This window comes from Trichoderma reesei (genome assembly GCF_000167675.1).
Source record: "Trichoderma reesei QM6a unplaced genomic scaffold TRIREscaffold_21, whole genome shotgun sequence".
Classification (NCBI taxonomy): Eukaryota; Fungi; Ascomycota; class Sordariomycetes; order Hypocreales; family Hypocreaceae; genus Trichoderma; species Trichoderma reesei.
In genome coordinates, this window is record NW_006711168.1 from 188311 (window position 1) to 189668 (window position 1358).

At 57.7% G+C, this 1358-nt stretch overlaps 1 protein-coding gene across 1 annotated transcript; it reads left to right on the forward strand.

Annotated features, from left to right (window-relative positions):
- Nucleotides 1-616: 616 nt before the first annotated feature.
- On the forward strand, nt 617-1358 carry TRIREDRAFT_67300 (uncharacterized protein; the record flags this gene model as incomplete). Its single annotated transcript, XM_006968090.1, has 2 exons — nt 617-692; nt 940-1358. The coding sequence occupies 2 exons, from the start codon at nt 617-619 to the stop codon at nt 1356-1358; spliced, it is 495 nt and encodes a 164-aa protein (XP_006968152.1).

Sequence of the window (1358 nt, forward strand, 5' to 3'; positions counted from 1 at the left end):
CAGAGTACATAAGGTACCTCGTTCAGTAGCTGGTACAAGCATCAACTGCCCTCCCCCGCAAACTTCCAAGGCACAGCGCACCTGCCCAGCTCGCGGGTCCCCCGACGCGGCGCCGAACATCCTGCTAAAGTTCAAGGCCATCAAGTACAAGTACACCAACGTACAAGCACGGAATACTTTTTTCTCTTCCGGCCGTGTCTAGAACGCCATCTCGCCCGCAGAAAAAAAAAATAGCAGACTCGACCTGGTCACCACCTGGGCCTGCATTCGCTTGCACCCCTGTCCTGTCTCTGCCCATTATCTCGACCGGCAAGACTGAAGAATCGACGTTGAGGCCCGTTTTCCTGCTCTCCCATCTCAAAATCGACGACGATGCAGCATCTGCTACTGTGACGCTTTCCCTGCCTCTCCGCCTGACGACCACCTCTCGACCGCCGGCAGAATCCCCCGTTTCCGGCAGCGTTTTTTCTTCCTCTCTCTTCCTCGGCCGCCTCTACTCCGTACCTCCAGACGAGTGGCCAATCACCTCCGGGTCATCGTCAACCTCTGCACACCCATTTACGTACACTCAAAAAATCGCAAACCCACGAGCACGCTGGCGACGACGGCTGCAGCAATGTCGGGCTCGGCCTCCAGCGGCGAGGGATCTAACAATCGGTCAATGCAGTCGCGGACCGGGCGGAGCAAACAACGTAAGTCGTCTCTCGAGTGAAGAGTGCAGCTTGTCGCATCCCAGATGCTCTCCCCATCCCCATATCCGAAATCGTGTTCCTCTGCTTCGTCTTGTTTAACCTCCCACATTTCCTTCCTTGTCTCCCATTGTTCTGTGCGCCGGCCTGCCGCTGTTGCCTTCTCAGCCGCTTCTTTGCTTGTCTGCTTTTGCTTCGCTTCGCCGACGCCAAAAGCCCGGGATCCCACTGACCCATCTCCCTCTTGCAGGGTACAATGCGCAAGGAGAACGACTTGTCGCCGGCGTCGTGCCGCTCAGCGCAGATCGCAATCGTGTCATTCTGATCCAGTCCACCCGGCGCAAGGGCTGGGTCCTGCCCAAAGGGGGATGGGAGTCGGATGAATCATGCCAGGAGTCTGCCGTGCGGGAAGCCTGGGAAGAGGCCGGCATCACGGTCAACATCGAGTACGATCTGGGCAACTTCGAGGAGAAGCGGCCGCCCAAGACGTCCAAGGACCGGTCTCGCTACTACTTTTATCAGGGCACCGTGGTGGACCAGCTGGACGACTGGCCTGAAAAGGACAAACGAGAGCGCGGATGGTTCACGTATACACAGGCAATCGAGGTCCTCGTCAACAGGCCCGAGCTCCAGGAAGCTTTGAACCGCTCCTCGATGAACAGGACATGA